The sequence below is a fragment of the Oratosquilla oratoria genome, chromosome 24 (assembly GCF_046742065.1).
Source record: "Oratosquilla oratoria isolate Oo_2021 chromosome 24, ASM4674206v1, whole genome shotgun sequence".
Lineage (NCBI taxonomy): Eukaryota > Metazoa > Arthropoda > Malacostraca > Stomatopoda > Squillidae > Oratosquilla > Oratosquilla oratoria.
This window is the reverse complement of record NC_134800.1, coordinates 54734903-54759228: the sequence shown is the minus strand read 5'-3', so window position 1 is coordinate 54759228 and position 24326 is coordinate 54734903. Positions and strand designations below refer to the sequence as shown.

At 40.7% G+C, this 24326-nt stretch overlaps 1 protein-coding gene across 5 annotated transcripts in view; it reads left to right on the top strand.

The window, feature by feature from the left end:
• LOC143038648 (uncharacterized) overlaps window positions 1–15892 on the top strand; it is a 74392-nt gene extending 58500 nt beyond the window's left edge. For all 5 annotated transcript variants that reach the window (XM_076208144.1, XM_076208146.1, XM_076208145.1 and 2 more), the window contains 9 exons: window positions 4322–4466; window positions 4596–4745; window positions 5578–5760; window positions 7852–7959; window positions 8237–8348; window positions 9877–10111; window positions 11885–12066; window positions 12402–12677; window positions 14825–15892. In XM_076208144.1, coding sequence (XP_076064259.1) covers window positions 4322–4466; window positions 4596–4745; window positions 5578–5760; window positions 7852–7959; window positions 8237–8348; window positions 9877–10111; window positions 11885–12066; window positions 12402–12677; window positions 14825–14991 — 1558 coding nt within the window. In that variant the 3' untranslated portion in view covers window positions 14992–15892. The remainder of the gene's footprint in view (window positions 1–4321; window positions 4467–4595; window positions 4746–5577; window positions 5761–7851; window positions 7960–8236; window positions 8349–9876; window positions 10112–11884; window positions 12067–12401; window positions 12678–14824) is intronic.
• The last annotated feature ends 8434 nt before the right edge of the window (window positions 15893–24326 follow it).

Below are 24326 nucleotides of genomic sequence, written 5' to 3'. Positions count from 1 at the left end.
ATGCTCAACGACAATTAATCAGAGACACGAATGCAGAACAGCAAAGGAACTGCCGAGCACGAATGACAGAAGAGGAATGCCACCAAGTTAGGAAACATAATGCAACTTATAAAAGAAAGATCAGAGAGCAGTTGACAGAAGAGGAGCATCAGCAGATAAGAGAGAGTAATGCAACACATAAGAGAAAAAAGAGAAAGCAAATGATAGAGGAGGAGTGTGACCAGATGGAAGAGTATAATGGAACACAGAAAAGAAAAATTAAAGAAGAAATAGACGAAGAGCAAATGACAGAAGAGGAGCATCAGCAAATGAAAGAGCATAATTTAGCACAACAGAAAAATATTAGTGCTAGTCAATACTCATGTCATCAGCAAAATGACGGGTAATGATCCAGTGAGCTTTAATAAGAAGATCCCATGAGGTCGACTTTCCAGACTTAGACATTGCAAGCCAGATCAGAAGGGTTTGGGTTGGCATCAAGACACTGTCTACCTTTTAATAGAGTTGAACATTTATGGCATCATAGAGACTTGTTTCCTGCTTTATTGTTCCAATGAATATTGTATGAGATCATTGTGATAGAGTGACCTTGTACAGTGATTCTAAGTAAAGTAAGGAACACAAGAATCCATAGTCCCAGCAGCATCCGAGATCTCACAGAGGCAAAAATCTTCCTCAAGGAATAACACCTCCACTTGGAGGTTGTCCAGAAGGAAGATACAATGTTCATGATTGCAAACCGTGGAATGGGTATGTTGGACATGTCGAGGTCTATAATAGAAACTCCATCTAGTGACCACAACCGTATACTTTATACAATCAGATGTACTATTCCAGAAGGTGTGTTAGTCACAAGAACACAGAAACAAAGCACCCTTTCTTTTAGTGTTCATTCTGTCAAGAGGTCTTGGGGACTTCAGTGTGACCTACAAGGGTGTCCTCATAAGACTATCTATTTATCTATTTACCAAGGACTTCTTGTCCCTTATAAGGGAGGTAGCCAACTCAAGGCATGCACACACTCCCATCCTCTACCTTTGTTTCCCTATGTCTTAGCTCCTCACGGATGAAGGATCATCCCTGTCTCTTGCCCCACTGCCCGGGTCAGAAGCAATGCAGCAAGACACAGCACATCCACAGCAAGGCTGCTTCACTTACATGGCAACCCCACTTCCTTGTAGGAATAAGATAGGAAATATTCTACTAAGCCTTTAAAGTCATTTGTTGTGACTCCTGAAAGGGAATCTTGCATGCATTGTCATGCTATTCAGATGTATAAGAAAGGCTGTGTTTGAGGTATATTTTCTTGCTCCAGTATCATTTGGAGTGATCATACTCTAATTTAAAAGTGGGCTTGCATGCATGCCCCTGCCCTGGCCAGTGGGCAAGGGGTATGGATGGCCCTTAATCCAGAAGAAACTAAGTTAGAAGGGAAACAAACAGGAATGGAATGAGTGGGGAAGGGTGTATGCATTGACTGGCTAACTCCTTTATAAGGGGGAAGAGACCTTTTGGTATATAGACTCATGCATGTATGTGCTGATCCATGTTGCCTCATTCCAACACAGGTTGGGTAGTGGACAGGTACTGCCTGTCAGTAGCAGGTTTGTCCAGGACTTAGTGATTGGTTTCTCCAACCTGTAAAACAATATATATTTTCTTTCTTTTCTTTCAAATGAAGAGAGGGTGTCAGACGTGTGGTAATAGATTGGTTTCTCCAACCTGTAAAACAATATATATTTTCTTTTCTTTCAAATGGAGAGAGGGTGTCAGACGTGTGGTAATAGAAGGGAGGAGCACTGTAGGATTGATACCACAAGGAAACTGGTGGGATACATGAATGACCTGTCATCCATGAGGAGCTAAGATGAGGGAGGAAATGGTGGTGGATGAGAGTGGAATGGGTGGGAGTGAGTAAATACATTTTGACTTTGGCTACCTCCCTTGTTACATAACTAAAACACAAACAAACAAACATCAGGACACTACTGTAACATCTGAAAACAACCCTCTATCTAAACTTTGCAACATATCCATAAAAAAAATGTATACAAACTATGATCATAAGATAAGCACTCCCAAGACCTAGCCCCCAAAGTCCAAACTTCACCTAACTCACTCAGACATCAGCACAGCTGGAAAATTCCTCTTCCAACAAACAAGAATCACACTGTCATGACAGCATTTGAGCCACCACCTAGCTTTGAAACGGTACCGGTGCAGAATCAAATTGCTCGAGAACCAATTGCCACACAGAAAACACCTCATTCCACACTGCCCTACATGAACCTTACATACATACATGCATACAGTACATACATCCATACATATTACAAAGGATTACAAAGGATTACAAAGGCAAAGCATGCCGACAGGAGACCTTTTGATCCATATCTAGGTCGGATGCAAAAAAAAAAAAAAAAAAAAAAAAAAAAAAATCATATTAATAATAAATTAAAACTATAACAATGTAAATAACAATTAAAATACATAAATAAATGCATTGGTATAGTTGAATAACAAACAAACAGGTAAATAGTAAATGATAATAAATTGACATATAACTAATAATAAATGAAAATCAGACAGACAAATTATAACAAAACAAAAACAAATAATATAACATAAATTATAATCATTACAGCATCTTACTTAGGTATTTATCTAAATGATTCTTAAAGCTTCGAACTGAACTACATTGCACTACCTGTGCAGGAAGTTTATTCCATTCATTAACTACACGGTTGGCAAAGTTGTTTCTACCTACTTCCAAATTGAATCTATTTCCGGACAGTTTGAGACCATTGTTTCTTGTCTGATTCTCATTCAATGTGAAAATTTGGTCACTTTTGATGTTGTCAATTCCCTTTAAAATCTTAAAGACCTGTATCAAGTCACCTCTGAGTCTACGCTTTTTTAGGGAAAACAGATTCATGTGCTTAAGTCGATTTTCGTATGATTTATTTTTGATATTTGGAATCAGTTTTGTGGCTCGCCGTTGTACTTTTTCCAGTCTGTCAATGTCTTTAATGAGATTCGGTGACCATACGGAAACAGCATATTCCAAATGTGGACGAACTAACGATTTATATAGCTTGTTAATGAGTGATGGACTTTTGAAATCAAACGATCGCGCAATCAATCCCAGAATCTTATTTGCTTTCTCAGAGGCTGAAATACACTGCTTGGATGATTTGAGGTCGTTACTGATAATTACGCCGAGATCTTTTTCACTATCCACTTTTGTTAACGAATTTCCAAATAATTTGTAATCGTAATTGCTGTTATTTTTACCTATGTGCATTACCTTGCATTTACTTGTGTTAAATTTCATTAGCCACTTTTCAGACCATTGCTGTAATTGATCTAAATCTTCTTGAATATCTAATTGGTTTGAGTGATCATTTGCCACTCCGCACAGTTTTGTATCATCAGCAAATTTGGAAACAGTATATATATACCAAAGGCTTTTTTCCCCCTTATAAGGGAGGTAGCCAAAAAACAAAGGCATAAAAACCACTCCCACCCATTCCATCCTTATCACACTCCACTCCCCTCCACCCTCTACCCTCCTTCTTATCTTAGCACCTCCTGGATGACGGGTCATCCCTGCATCTTGTCTACTGAGCCTTACATAGACGACACAATATCTCTTGCTTGAGTGACTTGTGGGCCAATCTGGTGGTTGTTGCTGGGTATGTGGTAACCATGTGTCTCCTGCAAGAGAGACCTGTGCCAGTGGATTGATTGACTAAGGGACTCGTGTTGCTAAATCCTGTGCTGACCTGAATGTATACTTGTGAATACAATTCCTTCCTTTCTGGTCATTTAGGTCTTCACAAAACCATCCTTGTAGCTTCACATATTTCTTTTGAGTTCTGTTCATATGATTTCCACACAGCTACGAAAGATATAATCGTAATTGGAGTTTTTGCTTGGCTATTTCAATTCTGTTGAGATCATACATGCACAAATACCTCAGCTCTCCCACTAAAATGAGTGGCCTTGGCAGAATATTTTTATTTGCCAAAAGCCACACTAAAATTATTTTTTCTATCTTAGCATCATAAATTTTAGCAGACCAGACAAGTTTTAGGGTTGGAAGAGCCTGTTATGTCGTGTGTGTGTGTGTTTTTTCTTCATTGACCCCATCTTAGCTTCCTTTCCACTAATATGTTGCTAAAGCTTCAAATGTAGCAGGAATTGTTTACCATAATTTCAATTTACTTTGTTCACTATCATTGTTGTAAGATTGTCAACCAGCTTCTACTGACAAGCTGCATCAGACTATATGTAATTCTTTGAATATTGTTTTATGCAGATACCCAGGCTTCAACCCACAGATATACATGCCCAGAGTTGAGAAAATGGTCAACTTGGAAAGTTACTTCTACGGAACCATCAAAGGAGACCCAATGCTTGGACAAGAACCTGCCTTTGGAGAATTCAACTGTCACCTTTGCCCAGTTAGTATCATAGAACTCTAGCATGTTTACAGAAATCTGATTATTATAGAACTCCTTAGTATTTTGAAGTGTGTTGTATGATATAAAAGGGCAGAATTTCTTTATTTATTATTATTTTTTTTTTATAAGATTGTTTCAGATGATAATGTGGAATTCATGCTACACATGAGACAACATTTGGAAGCTGCACCCGTAATAGAGAGGGATGTGCGTAAGATATGTAGATACTGTGTTAAAACATTCTCAACTGATGAAGAAGTAGATGTCCATGCAAATGCTGTGAGTATACATCATTTTGATTATGTAAATATAAGAGAGTCATGTTGAAATTGCATATTCAGTTGACATAAATTACAAAAGTAAATGGAAAGGGTGTTAGACTGGTTTAGATTGTGTATGGAGTTAGTGTGGGCTTTATTGATAAATGCATGATGGGGTGGAGTGTCTTCAAGGATAATAACATAAGAATGAAGGAGACTGCAAGAGACCATAAAGCCTACACTAGGCAAAGGTAAAATTGGGATGGGAAATCTAGGTTTTAGTGAGTTTTAAGGCCCCAGGTCATTGGGCAAGGAAGGGGATGAGGGGGAGGGAATTGTTGTGTGTGTGATATTTTGACACAACCTGAAGGGATTTCTCCGTCTTCTCTTTTTCTGCATGAGGGGATGGAGAGGGGGTTGCTGATAAAGTGAAGTGGCCATGCTGTGTCTTGCTGCATTGCATATGATCCAGGGCAGTGGGTATGATACAGGGATGACCCATCATCCATAAGGAGCTAAGATAAGAGAGAAGAAATGGTGATGGAGGGTAATGGAATGGGTGGAAGTGGGTACAGTGAGACCTCTCATTAACGGACTTTAATTAGCTGTGTTTTCGGTGTTTTTGGTGCTGTCGTTTAGTGCGTGCAATCACTATGCCACCCAAAAACCACTCCAATTCAACGGATTATTCACATCAACGGACACCGTTACCCCCCTTTTAGTCCGTTAATGAGAGGTAGTACTGTATGTGCCTTTTGACTTGGCTACCTTGTAAGGGGGGAAAAGCAGATAGAATGTATTTATATAGATTTAGTATAGGAAATTTATTTCTCTTCTTTTGTTTCATACAGCAACACTTAATGACGGACACTAATTTAAGATGGTGCCGCATTTGTATAGAATCCTATCCATCAGATGCTGCACTCATCAACCATATGGCTCGCAAACATTGTGAAAGTGAACTTCCATATAGGTGTGAAGTTTGTAACTATGCAACTTCGTTCTACCATGATATACTGGATCACTTTGCAGAGGTAAGTTTTATTCCTTTATGTAACTCTGGAACACACCTCTTTTGTCTCTGTATTACACAAGGATTTGCCTTTTTCTTTATTATCATTTTTCTTTCCATTCTTATTTTTGTCTTCGTTATGTCAGTAATTTTTCTTGTTATTTTCTACAAATTACATAGAGTGAGAAATGAGGAGGTGAGGAGGAGAACGGGGATGGTAAGGGAGTTGGAAGATACGATGGATGAAAGAGTATTGGGATGGTTTGGACACATGGAAAGAATGAGTGAAGAAAGACTAGTAAAAGAGCTATGGAAGGCAGATGTGGAGAGAGTGAACATGAGGGGGCGACCTAGGATGAGATAGATGGATGGAGTAAAAGGGGCTTTGGGGAAGAGGGGAATGTCTATCGAGGAAGGGCAGGAAAGGACAGAAGACAGGGGTGAATGGAGAATGGTTGTATATGGATGATGTAATGAATGAGGTGGAATGGGTGGGGGATGGGGGGTGAGGTAGTATGTGAGAAAAATTTGATGCAGCTCAAAGGGATTTCTCCCAATCTTCTCCTTTTCTGCATGAGGGGACGGAGAGGGGGAGTCGCCAATTTAATGAAGCGGCCTTGCTGTGGATGTGCTGTGTCTTGTGACACTGCTTCTGACCCAGGGCAGTGGACAAGATGCAGGGATGACCCATCATCCAGGAGGTGCCAAGATAAGAGGGAGGGTGGAGGGGAGTAAGGTGTATTGGGGATGGAATGGGTGGGAGTGGTTTTTATGCCTTTGTTTTTTGGCTACCTCCCTTGTAAGGGGGAAAAAGCCTTGGTATATATATATATATATATGTGCATAATCAGGGAGTGGTTATATGTGAATAATATTTTGACACAACCCAAGGAGACTTACCCAGATCTTTTCTTTTTTTGCATAAGGGGGCAGAGGTGGGGACAGGGGGTCGCTGATAAAGTGAAGTGGTCTTGCTGCATGGCTTCTGACCCAGGGCAGTGGTAGGGATACAGGGATGACCCATCATCCATGAGGAGCTAAGATGAGAAGGAAGAAAGGGAGGTGGATGGGAGTAGAATGGGTGGGAGTGAGTAAATGCATTTTGACTTTAGCTACCTCCCTGGTAAGGGGAAAAGAACCCTTGGTATATATGTAGACATAACCATCACTAAACAGTTGTAGCAGTTATTAACCCATTCAACTCCGATGACAAGATGTCTTGTCATTTGGTCAAATAAAACAAAAAATCATAATAAAACAACAAAATGTTTGATGATCAAACAGCACCAGAAAAATATGACATCATCAGTCCTCCTCAAGGAGGACTGATGACGTCATATGACATCATCAGTCCTCCTCAAGGAGGACTGATGACGTCATATTTTTCTGGTGCTGTTTGATCATCAAACATTTTGTTGTTTTATTATGATTTTTTGTTTTATTTGACCAAATGACAAGACATCTTGTCATCGGAGTTGAATGGGTTAAGTGCATTTTATACATATGAAGTATGTCATTGCAGCAGATGATTCATGTCCCCCTGTCAGTTAACTGCACTTGGGACAATGAGATGAAGCATGGGTGTTGTGAACTTTTAAGGTACTGGGTGTCATTGTAGGAAAAGACAGGAGGGGGGCTAGATGGGCTTTATTATTCTAATTGACTTTGGTATAATTCAACATCTCCCAACCTGGGGTGCTGAAATCAAGTATAGGGGATACTCGGATGACCTGTCATCCATGAGGGAGGAAAGGGTGGTGAATGGGAGTGAGAGGGGGGGGGGGGGTATGCTTTTGGTATATATATATAGATAGATTGGGAAGCAATCCATACATACACTTTCCTTTATCCTTCTAGTGATAAGATATGAGGTACTGAACTGCTTAAATGTGACTATAAGGGTGTTAGGGTCAGAAAAGTTTGGGAAATACTGGTGTAATTGGTTTAGATATTTTATTTTTTACTGAATATAATTTACACTCCCTTTATTTGATCATGCTCCCCCAGCTGAGGTATCATTATAATAACACACACACTTACAAAATTTGTGTATTAATGAAAGTCATCTTTCTCATAACAGGAGTTTTGATTATCCTTTATTATTTGTACACAGCAACACAAAGGGTCTCCGTACGTCCAGTGTCCATTCTGTCTCAACGTCAAGACCCTACAGCCTGGTTCAGTATCTCCCCTCTCGCTACGAATGCTTCAGCACATGCAGGTATTTTTTTATCTTGACAATATTGTATTAAGTTGTGTATTTATGTGCAGTGCATAATGTGGATGATTACTGGTCAAGTGAAAGAAGATTACTATTTGTGGTGGTCATAAATGTAGGCAATTCTAATTCAGCTGCAGCCTGGTAACAAGTAAATTTGCACACAAAGTTCTTCGCACAAAAATACCCTCAGTTCATTGCATTAAACCAAATAATTCACGTGTAAATGTGAGTTTTTATATTGTATGAAATGGGAATGTTGACCATATATTATTTTCAGAAACATGTTAGCACAAAAGGAAGATGTAAATTCTGTGCTCTTAGCTTCTACAGTAAATATCTTTTCAACGACCATAAGAATAAGGATCACGTCAGTAAAAGAGATTTCAAAGGTAAAGGCTTTTCTTCTTCCTCCTCTTGCAATTTATTTATTTGCCCTTCTACCAGGGGTCTCATGCAAGAAACCTGAGTTGTGGATTGATTGATTTTAAATGTGTTGATGAAAATGAATTGGATTTGTGTTGTATAGTGATTTTGCTTTAGAAATTTGTACATAAATTATACTTCATTGAAAGGAGAAGACAGACATTGAGTGGAGAATGGTTGTGTATGGATGATGCTATGATGCATGAAAGAGAGTGGGTGGGGGATGTGGAAAGTGAGGGAGTACGTGTGAATGATATTTTAACACAGCCCAAAAGGATTTCTCCCTGCCTTCTCTTTTTCTGCATGAAGGGACAGAGAGGGGGTCACCAATTAAATGAAGCGGCCTTGCTGTAGATGTGCTGTGTCTTACTGCATTACTTGACCCAGGCCAGTGGGTGAGATGCAGGGATGATCTGTCATCCAGGAGCCAAGAAAAGAGGGAGGGAGAGGGTGGTGAATGTGGAGTACAGTAGACCCTCGTTTTACGCGGGGAAAAGGACCGGGAACCCCCGCGTAAAACGAAAATCCGCGTAAAATTCCGCCACTGAAGGAGATATACCAAAACAATCATTAGAACCCTAATAATTTTATTTCCACAATGAATTGCCATATTGAACAAAATAATACAATAGAAAAATAGGAAAACAATACAATACAAACAAAAGAACAAGAAAAAACAGTGCATGAAATGAATATATGTAGAAGGGGTAGTAGTCTAGGTAGCAGTCTAGTCGGACTCGGCATCAGAATTAGCTGGACCACCACGTTTCTGTAAAAACATGGTGATGGGCAATTGTACTCGGCGCTTTTTCATGTCCTGCAAAACGGCTTTGTAGGGCGCCATAACACTGTCGATGCCATTCTGCGCCGCAATTGCCCTCACCATGGATGTGTCAGTCTCATAAATGGCAGCCTTGAGAGCGGAGGCCTGTCGTATCAAGGCTGCCAATGAGTCCAAAGTTAATCCTTCCTGTGGCTGGCTTTCTTCTTCAACATTGCCCTTCTCCTCCTCCTCCTCCTCACTGGCCGACTGGACGAGTTCCACCAGTTCCTCCTCAGACAGCTCAACTGCATGGCCACGAACCAGTTCCCGAACCTCTTCTTCCTCCATATCTGCAAATCCTTCACCGCCAACTTCCTTTGCTAAGGCTACAGTCTTCTTCACCTGATCTTCCACTTGCTCATCCGCTGAAAAGCCTGTAAAAGAATGGACGCAGCTTGGCCCAAAAATCCGCGTAAATTCAAAACCGCGCATAAAAAATCCGCGTAAAACGAGGGTCTACTGTATGTGGGGGATGAATTAAGTGGGAGTGAATTTATGCCTTTGATTTTGGTTACCTCCCTTGTAAGGGGGAAAAAGCCCTTGGTATATGTATGTATGTATGACTAAAAGTACTGGTATGGTTAAGATACTGTTGTCTGATTTCTGTAGCCTGGATAAGACCTCATTTTTCCTACGACTTTAGAATTTATACAAGCTTTTGAAATTTTCAGACATCGAAAAATATTCAGATCCAAACGAGAAGAACCCAATCATGTTCAAAGCGAAGTCTAGGAAAACTTTACCGATACCAACAGCTAAGCCAGGACCTCCAAGTCCACCAAAGAATACCATAGCCATGTCTGCCACATTACAGATTCACTACGGAATGGAGTTGAATATAAATGAAGAAGCTGGCTTCAAATGCATTGAATGTGATGAAGTTATGATCACGAAAAACCACTACAGGTACTGTATTATTATTATGATTATTTTTATTTTATTTATTTATTTATTTTTTAAGCTCCCAGAATATGGAGGCATAATCTGTATTCTCCTCAACTTGTATGCTTGTCTTTTTTTTTTCTCTCTTCAGATTTACTTTGCCTGATTCATTTCATATTTGGTATTATTTCTTTCTTCAAACACTACATTTGAAATTATTCATTCTTGCCTTATTATCCTGCTCCAAACAGCCTGTTCCCTAAGTTAACAGTTCATTTGTACAGACTAATATGATTTCTGACCCAGGGCAGTGGACGGGGTGCAGGGGTGACCCGTCATCTAGGAGGTGCTAAGATGGGAGGGAGGGTGGAGGGGTGTGGAGTGTTTTCGGGGGTGAAATGGGTGGGAGTGTTTTTGTGCCTTGTCCTTTTTGGCTACCCCCCTGGTAAGGGGGAAAAGAGCCTTGGTATATGTATGTATGTAATATGATTTCCATTGCAATTTCAACTGTGCCTATCTAGGTTATTTGTGTACATCCTAAGACTCCATTATGGCGGGGGTGGGGGTGGGGGAGGTTGTCCTTAAGGTGAAACCAATAACCATGCTATAAGACCAGCTAGCAACAACCATAATAATAACCCTACCTCCCCATCCCATCTGAGCACATGCAGATAACATCCCCTTGGACTATGTCATGCATTCATCTTTACAAGGGCCCTTCATCTACCAGGAGCTAAGATAGAAAAGAAACAACTGGGTGATGGTTGGGTGCATGCCTTGGCTGGTATCCCTTGCAAAGGGGAAGAAGCTTGTTGGTGTATACATAGATGACGTCTCTATTCTCTAGTTTACCATAATCTTCCCAGTTCTACTTTTTTTTCTCTCTCTCTCTCTCTCTCTCTCTCCTCTCCCCTCCCCTCCCCTCCCTCTCTCTCCCCTCCCCTCCCCTCCCTCTCTCTCCCCTCTCTCTCTCCTCTTTCTCTCCCTCTCTCTCCTCTTTCTCTCCCTCTCTCCTCTTTCTCTCTCTCTCTCTCTTTCTCTCTTTCTCTCCCTCTCTCTCTCTTTCTCTCCCTCTCTCTCTCTTTCTCTCCCTCTCTCTCTCTCTCTCTCTTTCTTTCTTTCTTTCTCATTAATCCATCTCATTCTAGGTCAGGAGTGGCTAACCTTTTTAAGTTTGGGTACCAAAATCAGCCAAACATTTGATGCAAATTTTTCTTGTGTGCTAATGGAATAAAATTATAAACCTACATATGAATATAGGACCCCCTCCCTTCCCCTCGTAGAGCCCCCCAATCCACTGTCCAGCACAGCATGCGGTTACCAATGGTCCTAGAACTTTGATGATGATGATCTTCTTCTTTTTCTTCCTTTCTTTCTTCTTTCTTCTAAGGTGGGCTCTGGGTTTTGCTTGCTGGAAAGTCATAAGTTTGTTAGGTCTTGTACCTTTGCTAAGGGTTTCCCACCTCTGTTCCGGGCCTTCTCTCAAGCTTCCACTTCTGATATCAGCTTTCTACCTAAGATCAAAGTCTAATATCTCTTCTCATACACCAATCTCTCTTTCAGCAGTTAGGTATCAAAATAATATAGTTTTTGAACAGATGATCCTCTATTTGCATCTGTAGTGCGTTCTGGTAGACTAAGTAAGTCTTGGTATACTGAAAGCCTGTAGGACTGGATGTCTTACTTCATTCCAGTACTCATTTGCATGCATCAGTATTAAGTTCTCAATTGTTTATCATCTTTCAGCCTTTTCTATTTGTGGTGTTAATTATTTTTAAATCTAAAACTTCTTTTCAGAGCATACCTGAAGTGCTTGAAGTGTTCGTACAAGACTTCCTGTAAGAACATGATTTCAAATCACGTACAAGCATTCCATCCCTTAACAAGACGTCCTGTGTATACCATTGGACCGTCCATTCTCATGCCCAAATTAATGTACTGTTTCTGTGGATTCAAAACTAGAAGTGGACACTGCATGGGTAAATAATAAATTGTTGTCTATCTGTTCCCAACTCCCTCTTTCTCTTTCCCTCCCTCCCTCCCTCCCACATTTTCTTCTCTCCTCTACTCTCCTCTCCTCTCCTCTATCTTCTCACTCCTCCCTCCCCTGCTCTCTCTCCCCTCTCTCTCTCCTCTCTCTCTCTCCCCTCTCTCTCTCCTCTCTCTCTCTCTCTCTCTCTCTCTCTCTCTCTCTCTCTCTCTCAATCTCTTTAAAACACATAATGAATACCCAACACTAGCAAAATTTTATATTTGAAAAATTATATACATATTTTGTTGTACTAATTTTTTTCTCTCTCTTCTTCTTCTAAAGCCAATCATCTTGCCAACTGTAAGAAAGGAAAGAAGACTGCATTCCCTGCACCTGCAGCCTCGTCACCTCTTGATATGGCCAAAATAAGGGAACTTATGATGCAGGCCAATCCCAACCTAGCACTTCAGCCTTTAGCATTGGAACAAATATTCAGAGCAGTGGAGAATCAACGTCTTGAACAAGGAACCATACCTAGCCTGTGGAACACTGATGCTCTTGATATGAGTAATGATTTAGGTTCCATACTTAGAGATGCCCTTGCCATGGAGGCGAGCAGTAAGTATACATGCATATCAGTGGGTCTTCTTGTGAAGGGGGGGCTATATCAAAGCATGCATCCACCCCAAACTCCTCAAAACCTGTTAATCTCCTTGCACATCTTGTGTTTCAAGGTTAAAAAATACAATTTTTAATGTTTGATGTCCACACTATAAATGATGGCCATCTAGTCAAAACATCTCCCACTGTATAAATATCCTTTACTTACTAGATCAATAAACGAAATATAAGATAACGGATGATTGAATGAATTTTTGGAAGCTCACTGGTTGATGAGTGAGTTAGGGCGTCATTACTTGCGGGGAAGGTTGAGGGGATGGCAGTTCGAATCCTGCCACCGATGAAGTTGAACCAAGGGCGTGGTTCATTAAATTCCATGCTACAAAGTCCTCTGTGAGGGGCACCGTCCTAGCCATCTGATAGGGGAAGTTTATGACGTTAAACCATATCATTATCATGACTGAATGAGATTGTCTATATCAGTGGTTCTCAGACTTTTCCATCACATTTGCCTGTACTTGGCCAAACCCCCAATGACCCTGTCACCAAATATAGATGGAACTCTGCCCCAACACACGCACACACATGACTAAATGAAAGTACAAAGTTTAGTACAGTATTCAGCATTACAATTCCTACCTTTTTTAACAGACTTTTTTTTTTGACAGACTTAAAAAGATTTCACACTAACCGTCACCAACACGCACATTATATAGTCATAAACTCATACAGTCTCTCTCCCTTTCTCCCTCCTCAAATGCAAAAGATTTCATCACTTAAATACTTCATTTTATTCATTCCTGTTCAAATGAATAAATAATTATAATTTTTTGCCATGGAACACAGTTTGAGAACCACTGGTTTATATGATGGTGCAGTGTAAAGGGATGATTCTTTTGTCTGCTCTGTCTGTCAGGGCAGGAGACAGGGATGAACCTTCATCCACGAGGAGCTATGATGAGGGGATAAGGGTGGTCGGTGGGAATTGGTGCATGCCCTGACTGGCTCTCTTATAAGGGGGATGATGATGATGATGTCATTCCCCAGACTGACGAGACACCATATGAGGACTGAGCCTTTATTTGTACGACATTTCGCTTATTACAGCTTTTTCAAGTACAAGTTGAGATACATATGCTTGAGATTAAGTAAGGGGAAAGGAGGGAACGGGAAGAGAAAAGAAGAAGGGGGGAAGGAAGAGGAGGAGGAGGAGATGGGGGGTGGGGGATTGAACACTGGGAAAGGTTGAGAATGCTGGCCCAAACGTCCGTGGGCGAAATGTTTGGGCCAGCATTCTCATCCTTTCCCAGTGTTCAATCCCCCCCCCCTTCTCCTCCTCCTCTCCTCCTCCCCCTCCTCCTCCTCCTCCTCCTCCTCTTCCTTCACCCCCTTCTTCTTTTCTCTTCCCGTTCCCTCCTTTCCCCTTATTTAATCTCAAGCATATGTATCTCAACTTGTACTTGAAAAAGCTGTAATAAGCAAAACGTCGTACAAATAAAGGCTCCGTCCTCATATGGTGTTTAACTCGTCAGTCTTGTCGGCAACTGCCACTTTCATGAAAATTCCCCAGACTGTCTGGCTGAGTATGCCCATACCCTTGAGGAATGTCATGGCAGGAACAGGGTTTCCCCTAAATCCCTTATAGAGTATATGTTTTGTTGTTGACATGGGTAGATAAATAGTAACAATGTTTGGGTAGTTCAGGAAAGGGATCACCATATAATGAAAGGGTGGGGGTAAACCTGCTCTGGCTGTCTGTCCCTGTTTTGGAAGTACTGTATCTCGCTGCATTGCCAACAACCTAAGTAATGTAGTGGGTGACAGGTGTTGAGATGGAAGGGGTGTGTGTGTGCATACATGCATTAGCTTGACCACATCATTCATAAAGGGGATTTGGATTTAAGTATATACATTGCCTCTGACCCAGGCAGTGGGCAAGAGATAGGAATGACCCATCTTCCACGAGGAGCCAAGATAAGAGGTAAACAGTGGGTTATGGTAGTGGAATAGGTGCGTGCTTTGGCCAGCCACTTCCCTCGTGAGGAGTAAGAGGCCTTTGGTTGATATAGTACATATATTCTTACAGAATCGCAGAAACTGTAACTGAATTTTTGTAAATTGATTAGCTTCTTTCGTAACTACAGGAGCACATGATCCACCCGCTGAGGCTGTTGAAGGTGATGTCAGTGATCCAATGGATGGAGTAGCAGATGACAGCGAACCACCTCTTCCTTTGGCTGTTGAGCTGGAGGAAGGAGAGGAAGCAATGGAGCTAGAAAACCACGATGCAGAAACCATCCAAGTAGAATAGAAAAAAAAAAAAGAAGTGAATATATATATAGATATAAAGAAAAAAGAAAGTAATAAAGAAATTAGTGAGCAAAGAAAGTAAAAACTGGAAGTGTGCCAGCACAAGCTATTTCTTTTCCCAGAATTGGGAATGAACTCGAAGTATATACAACCAGTGTAGGCTAAGTCCGCCTAACACCCCTTTTTTATCTAAGTAAGACAGTCACATCTTGTAGGGTTACTTGCATACACTGTAAAGGCACAAACTTGGTTGCATTTGTGTTGGTGTTACGAAGTTGTGCTGTTTAATGTACCATGTCTTACAACCTTCTTTCTTTTGACTCAGAATGAAACCGTTTTGTGATGTTCATAGGTGATTAGCAATTCATTATGTATTGTTGAATCTTCTGCAGAGGTGAACATTATTTTTGCATGTTTCATCTTCATTGATTACCATTCTGACATCAAAATTACACACACCTCTTACTTTCCTTGATAGATTCATAATTTATTGTAGCATGCTTTTTTTATGAACTTTGTGAACCTTTTGTAAAAAGAAAGTATAGTTAAAATCATAAGGATCTTTTATTAATCAGCTTTCAAGATATTATTTGGGGGTGAAATTGGAAATTATCTGTACAAGCATTATACACCCTTGCACCAGTGAAAGTTTAGCATAGTGTAGCTACAAAAATAACTTATTAATCAAACGAACCCCTGAAGTTGAAGCGTAAATTTCAGTTTGATACTGAAAATGATGCTAAGTCTTGAAATCTAGTTCTGTTCTGTAGTAGCCAGTTGGATGACATGGCTCATGTAAGTAGTCATGTACTTTTAGTTTATCTTGGTGTGTATTATTATTTCAACAATGTGTACATCGTCCAGCTGTTTCCTTTCCTTAAAAATTAAGGCAGTGAAATTCATCTGTATTTTTCCTCTCCTACTGACGGATGTAGCAGGTAACAAAGTTGTATGCATGCTGAACTTGTAAGAAATGTTCTGTATAGAAAAAAAAAGTATGGTAAAAGTAGAACCAGAGAGCAGGGAAAATTCAGAGGCCTTCATTAAAAATATAAATTTTGGTATGAAATTCACTGAACAAAGAAACCAAGGAGGACAATGGAAGGGAGTTTTGGAAGAGGGAATGCTTTTATGTAAAAGGAGGAAGTAGGGAAGTCTAAAAGCAAAATGAAAGTGAGAGGTAGGTGTGACATACATAGGAGGGGGAAAGAGGAAAGGTAAAAGCTGAAAGTAGCTTATGTGTTGAAAATTATAAAGGAAATAGGCAAGAAAAGATATACCAATAGAGTGGTCAATGAATGGAGATGACTTAATCACCATGTAGTGAGTGCCGAAACTATTGTTTTAAGAAAAGGTTGGACAAATTTATGGATTGGGGATGACAGGTGGTAATGGATATGGAACTTCCTAGTGTAGGCCTTATGGTCTCCTGCAGTCTTCTTCATTCTTATGTTCAATAGGGATAGGTGAAGAAACGAGTAGTTAGTTGCAGTTTGTCACATTCCTTAACAGTTCCAACATGTGGGGAAAGTAAAGCAGAAATATAGGCTAGAAACGGTTATAGAGTGAAAACCTTTTATGATATAGTGGCTACATTAATGCAAGGAAATGGAACAGGATGGGAGATGTGTACCCTTGTTCATAGGTAATTGTGACAAAATAAAAAAGGTTTATGTACTTACAGAAATACAACAGTGAAGCAAGTTGGGAAGAACCTAAGAGTTTGCAAGAAAGTTAGAGGATGTGGACCAACACTCCTACAGTAGTAGATTGTGACTGTTACAAAAGAAGATCTAGATTACTGTTTTATTTGTGACCTGAAAAGTACACATTACAATACTGATAAAGCTGTATGAAATGATGTGTGATAAAAAGCATGTATGAGAAAAGCTTTTGTTTTTTCTTCATCTCTCTTCTTTGCCTTTCATTCTATCTTCATAGGTTACTTTAGAGACGAATGTATTTTACCATGCAGGATAAAAGCTACGTTCATGGGTTCCTGTGCGTCTTCTATTATCAAACTTTGTTCTAAATTCTTGTATATTGTCTGCCTGGATTCTTTCAGCTAATTTGATTTGGTTTAAAGTCAAGGACTCCTATCAGGAGGCTAGAACAGTGCCCCTTACAGAAGATTGTAGTACAAAACTTGATTAACTATGTCCTAGGTCCAACTCGCTGGTGGCAGAGTTTGCATTGTTGTCACCTTGACCTCTGCTGCAAGTAGCAATGTTCTAATCCACTCTGCCAGTAAGCATCCACAAGAAATGAATTTGCAGAAAACTTTCTTGATGTCCTTCAAACATTCTTAATTCTTAAGGTCTTGCTGTTCTCTTGATATTCTTTTGTTCCATGCTCATAAATCTTCTTTGTTAATTCACACAGTTCAGGGTCCTGAAGGCAGTATATTTCTTCTTCTAATTCTTCTCCCTCCTCCTCCTCCTCCTCCGTCAGTGTGAACAATCATAGTATGTCTAATCTTACCTTTTATATGTGGGTGAGGCAGAGGACCATTTTGATTACTACCCTTTGTATGTTATTAATTTTTCTTATCTTTGTTTTTGCATGGGGACTACATCACTTGTTTATTCCAGTTTGGGGCTGGCAGAATATTAATGTTTTATTAGAGTGAGAAATGAGGAGGTAAGGAGGAGAACAGGGGTGGTAAGGGAGTTGGGAGATAGGGTTGATGAAAGAGTATTAGGATGGTTTGGACACATGGAAAGAATGAGTGAAGAAAGACTAGTAAAAGAGGTATGGAAGGCAGATGTGGAGGGAGTGAACATGAGGGGGCATCCTAGGATGAGATGGATGGATGGGGTGAAGGGGGCTTTGGGGAAGAGGGGAATGTCTGTTGAGGAAGGACGGGAGAGGGCAGAAGATTGGAGAATGGTTGTACAGTATATGGATGATGCTGTGATGCACGAGGTGGAATGGGTGGGGGGATGGGGGGTTAGGTAGTATGTGTGAGAAAAATTTGACGCAGCCCAAAGAGATTTCTCCCCATCTTCTCCTTTTCTGCATGGGAGGACGGAGAGGGGGGGTCGCCGATTCAATGAAGCAGCCTTGCTGTGTCTTGCGACACTGCCTCTGACCCAGGGTACAGGGATGACCCGTCATCCAGGAGGTGCTAAGATAAGAGGGAGAGTGGAGTGTATTTAGGGATGGAATGGGTGGGAATGGTTTTATGCCTTTTTCTTTTTGGTTACCTCCCTTGTAAGCCTTGGTATATGTATGTATGTATAATATATTTGTCAATATATTGAAATGCTACTCTCATGCTCTCCCATGACACTGTTATTTTGAGGAGACATTGATTTTCTAACCAAAATTTCCAGGTCTCTTTTTTTCTGATTTTATAATAGTTTCATTTCACATTGTATAATTGTGACAATATCTTCTTCTTCTTTTTCTTCTTCTTCTTCTTCTTCTTCTTCTTCTTTCCTTCCTTCCTTCCTTCCTTCCTTCCTTCTCTCCACCTTCACTACCCTTCTTCTTATATATTTTTTTCTCTCTCTCTCTTTATCTTTCCATTAAATTTGATTTCTCCTGGCTCCAATTGGAATTTGTGTCTAGGTGTTCCTTTATCATTTTACCTTCATAGCAAAGTTGAGGCAATGTAAGGATGGACCTTTTAGCTTTCAGCATTGAGAGCACCTTCCAACACCCAACTCCACTTGGAGATTTGGCCCTGAAGGGCTGGTGCCAAGTCAACAGCCTCACCTCTCACATTTGCAACACTAACTTCCTCTTATAAAGTGTAATGACTTGTAAAGGAGATTGTCAACATTCAGCAAGCCAGCAACAAAATCAGGTCTTTATATGTACCTCAGAATAAGGAACTTGGAGGACCAAGAACAGGCACCTGAATGTGGTGGTCCTGTGAGATGGATAGCGAAGGTGGCCATTGTCAAAACCCATCAATTCTTTCACTTCTATCAAGAGATGCAGCCCTGATGGTCTGACACTCAGTGTTTGGACTAGGCCCTAAAGCTCTCTCTGTCAACTTCAGCTGTAATTCATACACTTTCACACTATCAAAACTTTCCTCCAACTGTGTAACGATAACTTTTCTTCCTATTACTAATGCTATCAGTCTTCCAGCAATGGCAGGGTCATGAGATGATGATCTCTGGAGGCCCCTAATCACAATCCACATGGTAGGTGGTGCAGGAATTGTGGTCACCCTGTACTAGGACCAAGGGAACAGTACATAACATAGTAGCCTATATGACTGAGCAGCCCTCTTCAGGGTCCACTCTACTCCACATATTGTGTAAACTGCCTCCACCCAACCAAGATCACTCCATCTGCAGCATAAGGAAGAAAACAAAACCAGGAAGGAGCATCCCCTCCTCAAACCCAACCAATCCCATCTCCTGCATCTCTACAGTGATACATGGATGAACCAACTGTGCTCAAGACCACATTAGCCACTTCTCTGTTCCATTTCGAACTTAAAGTCCTTTGGTTTCGAAGCAGTATATCAGTGAAGCCTGAGTGGGATCCACAATGGGTGAAACTGGAATCATGTACGTTGAAAAGCTGCAGACTATCACCCCAGCGTTGCCTTCAAGTACCTTCTCCCCTCTGACTTTCCTGTCCAAGCGGCTTCACCAAGAAAGGTCCAGACAGTGCATGAGCCTATCACATGACCTCCCCTGCCCTAATAAACAGTAATCCATAAGCCACATCCCTCCTCATTAAACACACCCCTACCTTCCCCACCATGAGTCCTTGTCTTACCATCCAAGGAAAAAAATGCAGCTCCCAACAGTAACAATAGGATACGTAACACATCACAAAAATCACGCGAGTACCCTATCCAATTTAAAACAAACAACAAGTCTGGCTTATCCCAAGCATCCAAAGCATTTCAACCTCAGTCCTTTCAGCCCACTAGAGCTTGTGTTGCCTCAGAATACGAGGTCAAACCAAGAAAAATGCCCCTCCTGCTTACAAAGAAGAAACCAGATCCTATAGCCCAGCTACATGTACTTGCCTTCATCTCTTAGATTCCCCCCAGAGGCACCAAATCCAATGACTGATTAACCTGTAAGCCCTTCATCCTCCCCACCCACTCTCCATCAACTCATAACTGCAATAGTACTTAACCCAATCAGAACCGTGGAGTGGGTTAGGCAGCAAATATAAATCGCCATGGGAGACTTGCAACTTTAAAAATGTCTCGTATAACGATGAAGACGCCTAGCATGAATACATAAAACCAGGAGCGTACGCAGGAATTTTTGTAGGGTGAAGGCAAAATTAAAGATATACATCATTCATATGGTTAATGCTATAGGCCATAGGGTTATATCAAGATACACACTTCAAATTTAATTTTCATCAGTCGTACACTGATGCTCTATATTTTTTCAACGAAATAATACTTGACTGCAAAGATTAAAACACATCCTGGATTTCTGGGAGGGGGGGCAAGTAGACCCCCCTTAACCCCCCCACCCCCCTCTCCGGACACCCATCCATAAAACGACGTCAGTTTATGTCACATTACCGTTATAATCGGGTTGCTTCGTGACGTCGCGTCGTCACGCCTCTGCTGCCGATATGGAAGTAGCATCCCCACTTTGATTTCACATATCGTTTCTGACATCTCCCAGGGCTATTGCTCACGTCTGCTATATTTCCAGGTTTTCTAGTACGTGTCTTTCCGTCGTACCAAACGTTGGAAGCTTCACAAGTCCTCTGTCTCTATTTGGCGAGTTGGTCTCACTTAGCTTAATTTGTGTCCTTATGCCGTTGTCACACTATTCTGCGGCCAGGTTATGGGCAAGTTCAATTGCCTTAATAAAATCACCAGGCGATAGTCAGAACATTATGTAGAGACCACATCTTCCCCTGGTTAAAATACTATCATAACCATTCAAGGGTAATGACTTGTAAAGGAAATTGTCAACAGTCCGAAACGGCGTAGTCGGACAGCGTGACACCGCGCCGGCCTGCACACTTGGAAATGTACGGTCACTTCCTTGTTTGAGAAATAAAAAATATCCTGAAAAAGATACGTACTTGTATTAATGGGTTGACTTTATATACAAACATCATACATATACCCAAACCTCGTGGCGCAGTTGGTAGAGTTCCCGGCTGCCACTACGGAGTTCCGGGTTCGAATCCCGCCCAGGGTTGAAATAATTTCAGTATCGCTGCGTTGCGGGACGTTACTCCAACTCTCGTGGGGGGTGGGTAGTTGGGTGTATGTGTGCGTGTAAGGTCAGCATTACCCATAGGTCTGTCATACACGAGCTCTGAGCTCTCTTCCGGGAGGGAAATAGCTGTCGTTCACGAGTACATCCAACACGTGATCCAAGACCATGGGGAATCACAAACACACACACACTCCTTCCTCTAACAGTGAGAGGAACTAGACCAGACACTTCTTTCTGGCACCTTCCTCTCAATGTAACTCCTTGCCCATTAAGTAAGGCTAGAAGCGTTGGTAAAGTAATCCATAACAACAACCCATGAACTACTCCGACTAACAGGGCTGTGGAGTCGGAAGCAATTACGGTGTCACTGGAGTAGGAGTCGGAGTCGGTAAAAATACACCGACTCAGACTCCAGTTAAATTTACACTTTATAAGGCCTTCGTTTAGTCTGTTGAGTTATGCGGTGCACACTCCTTATAAGTAGTTTATATGAAGAAAGAAAAACAATTTCATACATATACCCAAGGCTTTTTCCCCCTTACACAGGGGGTAGCCAAAAAGAAAAAGACATAGAAATCACTCCCACCCATTTCATTTCCCATATATTCCACTCCCCTCCACCCTCCTCCCTCCCTCCCATCTTGGCACCTCCTGGATGACGGGTCATCCCTGCATCCTGTCCACTGCCCTGGGTCAGAGGCAGTGTCGCAAGACACAGCACATCCACAGAAAGGCCGCTTCATAAATTCGGCGACCCCCCCTCTCCGTCCCCTCATGCAGAAAAGGAGAAGACGGGGAGAAATCCCTTCGTGCTGCGTCAATTTTTTTCTCGTACATACGTCCTCACACCCCCATCCCCCACCCACTCTCATGTCTTATCTTCGTGGTCATTCCACTAAATCCTCAAAACGTCCTTGTGCAACGCTGGCTTTCAAATTTATACATAGACCGATAAACATCCAAAGTATTACTTGAATAAATTAAACATCTCAATTTTACACCTGTTGACACACAGTCACGGGAGCTGTAATATTCCTGTCAAGTTCCATACGCATTGTTTCCATCACTCCATCAGTTTGGTGGTTTCTCCCACTACTGTGTTGCCAAACAGTAGGATAATTATGATTTCAACTGTAGACTAACGCAATAATACTATCTCTTCTTTTTCCCCTCTATACTTTTCAATAATGAAGTATTGAAATAAGGATATTTAAAGTTGAAAAAAAAAGTTTCACGTTTCAAACATGTTCAGCTGTATCTTGTTTTGTACTCGTATCGATAAGATCGGTTCCAGAACCAGAGTAATGTCCATCGCAATAATTGCATAGCAGTACCAGTATGTAGTTAAACCAAGAGGTACTTGTGTCAGTAATTTCAGTACATTAAGACAAAAGAAGGTATGAAAACATATGAAGGATAATGATACCCAAAAAGTATGTATGATACATATACCTTTCAGTATCATACATGGTCAGCTGTAACATTAGACCTTGTATCATACTCGTGTCAATAAGGTTTATTTTCTCTATATTTACTGTGTCCTTTCAAGAAATTTGCCTAAACTTCTTTTATACAGTATTTTCATTTTTCATTTTGTATTTGCAAGACTATATATGTAAAAAAAGATTCCATATTTTTTATTATTAGGTTTGTATATCCTTTGAACAGTATTTTGGTTTTGGAATGTACTTATCACTTATTTGCAATGTACTAATCACTTATTTGCAATATTATGCCAAATGTCTTACATTATAGAATCTTTTTTTTTTACTGAATTTTCTTCGATATCCTCTCAAAATTTTGTCTCTACTTCACTTATAAAGTATTGATGAAGAGGTCAAACATAGGAAAGCCACACTATAACATATATATTTATTCTTTGATATAAACCAGTTATAATGATGTAAGTCTACTCCAAGATTGGAGCGTATGTGTGTTGTATAGGCTTTATAAAATATGTAGGCTATAATTAGTTAATTACTTGAAGAGGAGTCGGAGTCGGAGTCGGTGGTGCCAAAAATAGAGTCGGAGTCGGAGGTTTTGTGTTCCGACTCCACAGCCCTGCCGACTAGGCATCATCTCTTGTACAGTGTCTTTGTTATAACAAAGACACCGTAATGATGATTTGGATTAACGTCATAAACTCCCCGCTATCAAGAGGCTGAGACTACTCTTTTAAGAGGACCTGTGTGGAATTTAATGAACCGTGCTCTTTATTCAATCCGTCGATGGCAGGGTTCGAACGTGTCTCATGAACCTTCGCCGAAAGTAGCACATTGGGCTGATACGTGTGATTTTCTTGTTCTTGATTACCAATTAATGCATTCTCCCTCCGATTCCACACCTGTTGTTTTAGATTCCACGCCAAGCAGCCTCGCCCCAAAACGTCGTCCGGAAACGGTCCCACCGAAATTACCAAAGTACTACAATCAATAAGCATAAATATAAATTCCCAGCACATTAGGGTGATACGTGTGATTTTCTTGTTCTCCTTGATTACCAATTAATGTATTCTCCACACCTGCTGTATTAGATTCCACCCCAAGCAGCCTCGCGCCAAAAGGTCGTGCGAAAACGGTCCCACCGAAATCAAGAAACCAAAAGTTTCAAAATCCTTAGTCCAAAGGTTCGTTTTCGTTCAAAGGCGCAGTTATGTCTTCTTTGGAGAACCGAAAGGAATATCTGCTCTTCTAACAAGGAATCAAGTTTTTAAGCGTAAAGAGTTTTTTTTGTAGTTCAAATGAATCTTTTTGTCACCTTTGGTAGACAGTTTAACATCGTCATTATGATACACAATTTAAACTCGCTCCAATTTCTGGACCTGCGTCAGTTCGAGGTAAGTGTGACACCAAACATAGAATTTAATACCACATTGAAAGAAAAACAAGAAGCACCAAGTGTCAAATTAATCTCACGAATCGCTGCAGTGAAAGTTGATCAATAAAAAATGGGATTACTGGGAGACGTATAAATAGTTTGAAGAGTGAGTCCAGACGTAATGGTTCCACTTCACAACTCCCGGTGTAGTAATACAGCCTCTACTCATCACAAAGGATTACAAAAGCGGAGCATGTCGACAGGAGACCTTTTGGTCCATATCTAGGTCGGATGCTAAAAAAAATAATAATGATAATAAATTAATAAATAAAAACTATAATAATGTAAA